We start from the raw sequence: 1,946 nt of genomic DNA on the forward strand, positions 1-1,946 counted from the left end.
GAACCACCCAGTGACTCCTGAGTGCCCCATCGCGTGGCTTGGGACGCCGCCCTCGCTCCCCAGTCCCGGCTGACTGCCGCACGCTGCTCGGGAGCTCGGCAAACTCGGGCTGGCGTTCACGCTGACAGCCCTAATCGCAGCTAATTCTTAGAATGGGTGACGGCTGCTAAGAGTGTGGAGAAGTCTTTAAACCTGCTGTGCCCGCATAAGCTTCACTCTCTGCAAAGTCAATGGTGCCAAGGAATTACAGAAAAATGCTGTAACACCTATTTGGAAAGGGCCTCTGCAGAAGAGGTACCTAATACAGACCACTGCGCTTATAAGTGACTTGCACAGGCTGCCTGAATTCTTCTGCTTGGGATGAATTCTACTTCTACTTCTTCACAAACTGAGCCAGACTAGACTTCATTGTGGCAGCTGAAATACTCTGAAATACTTGAAATCTTGAGGAAACACCAGGCTACAGTTTAATAAAAGAAACAAAGCTGGAGAGGAGGAACAGAGTAAGCTGGTACTAACACTGATACCAGGCTTTTATCTTTCAAGGTTCAACTTTTTCTACAATTACACTTGAATCTCTAAGAACTTGAACGCTTCCTTACCTCAGATTCGTCCCTTTGATCACTGTTTTCTTCATCTTGGCCACCATTTTTAGGCATATAAGCCATCTTCAGCCGCAAGAAACCCTTTACACGAGATTTGTGGCTAAAAGACAAGGAGGTAGAATTTATTCAACAACCCTTAAATAGTTGCAAATAACAAACCTTGAAGTAAGAAAGGTCCTTCCCCTCACCTTCTTGGCCTGAGAAGGAAATCCTTAAATGTGTACGGCCTTTCCATGGTTGGGTCTTCAGTCTATAAGCATTTAAGAAAACGACAAATTAAAGCGCTTGCCCACAAGGACAGACACACGTACACAACGTTCACAACAGAGGAGCGGTGGAAATGCTGGAGAAGACGTTCAAATAGGGAGGCCAGAGCAGGCCGACCTCTGCCAGCGCATGAGGCGAGCGGTCAGCCCCCAGCTGCAGCAGCTCCACCAGGCGCCCCGATACCTGCAGGGCTGACCCCAGGCTCGCTGGCGAGGGCACACAACGTGCACAGTTGCAAACAAGGAAAAGACCAACTAATTGTGATTTCCAGTCACCCAATCAGAAAAGGTTGCATCTATTCCAAAGTGGTATTTTTTCTGCACATTAGGGAGCGTCGAAATAAAACTCCTCCTCAGTTGGCTTTCATTCTTTATTGCAAAGCAGAAGAGACTTGAGAAAATAATTAAGACTGGAAATCTTTAATGATGTACGCAAATGATCTTATCAGGCTGGGAGATTACATCTTCTGATTTCCATTTAATTCTAAGTTTTATAAAGCCTTAAATCTTGAAAACTTTTGATTACACAAAAACGTCAGCCTTCCTATCACCTAAGTTCTACTGTGTCTGTGAGCACATGGATGCTGTAAGCGTAGAACTAGGAATTTAAGGATGACGAGGTAGATAAAAGAATCAGGACTCCGTATGCAGAGCCGATCTGGGAGTTGTTTGGGGTAATTCCATCTCATCGACCGTAAGGTTTGGGCTGACAAAACTGGAAGCACGAACTGTGTTACACTGAAAGAGTCTGCACACAATCGCACACACTCCGGTACGACGTGTATTAAACCTTTCATGTGTGCATGTTCAAAGCCATGAGGTGTGCTCTGACAGGATCACAGCTTACAGAGTTATTATCAATAATGTCGATGTCTCATGAATGTTACTGTATGTGCTATGGCACTCATGAACATCCCACTATTTCCATTATTACTTAGGAGTCCTTCAGATGGGTTTACTTTCAGTGAGTAATAAACCCAACAATTTTACTCAAATTTGCTACGAAGATCAGTAATTTTACAATCTTTTCAGAAGAGCTGATTTTTTCCTGAAGATCCTGTCATGCTGGTTCAGC

General features: G+C 44.7%; 1 protein-coding gene across 1 annotated transcript in view; it reads right to left on the reverse strand.

Annotated features, from left to right (window-relative positions):
- LOC104278289 (E3 ubiquitin-protein ligase NEDD4-like) overlaps window positions 1-1,946 on the reverse strand; it is a gene marked incomplete at its 3' end in the record, with an annotated part of 12,038 nt that overhangs the window by 9,378 nt on the left and 714 nt on the right. Inside the window, exons 2-3 of the mRNA XM_009875216.1 lie at window positions 794-855; window positions 603-705 (exon numbers count right to left, since the gene is read on the reverse strand). Of these exons, the coding sequence (XP_009873518.1) occupies window positions 603-705; window positions 794-840 (150 nt within the window). The remainder of the gene's footprint in view (window positions 1-602; window positions 706-793; window positions 856-1,946) is intronic.

The sequence above is a fragment of the Apaloderma vittatum genome, unplaced genomic scaffold (assembly GCF_000703405.1).
Source record: "Apaloderma vittatum isolate BGI_N311 unplaced genomic scaffold, ASM70340v1 scaffold21798, whole genome shotgun sequence".
Taxonomy (NCBI): Eukaryota; Metazoa; Chordata; class Aves; order Trogoniformes; family Trogonidae; genus Apaloderma; species Apaloderma vittatum.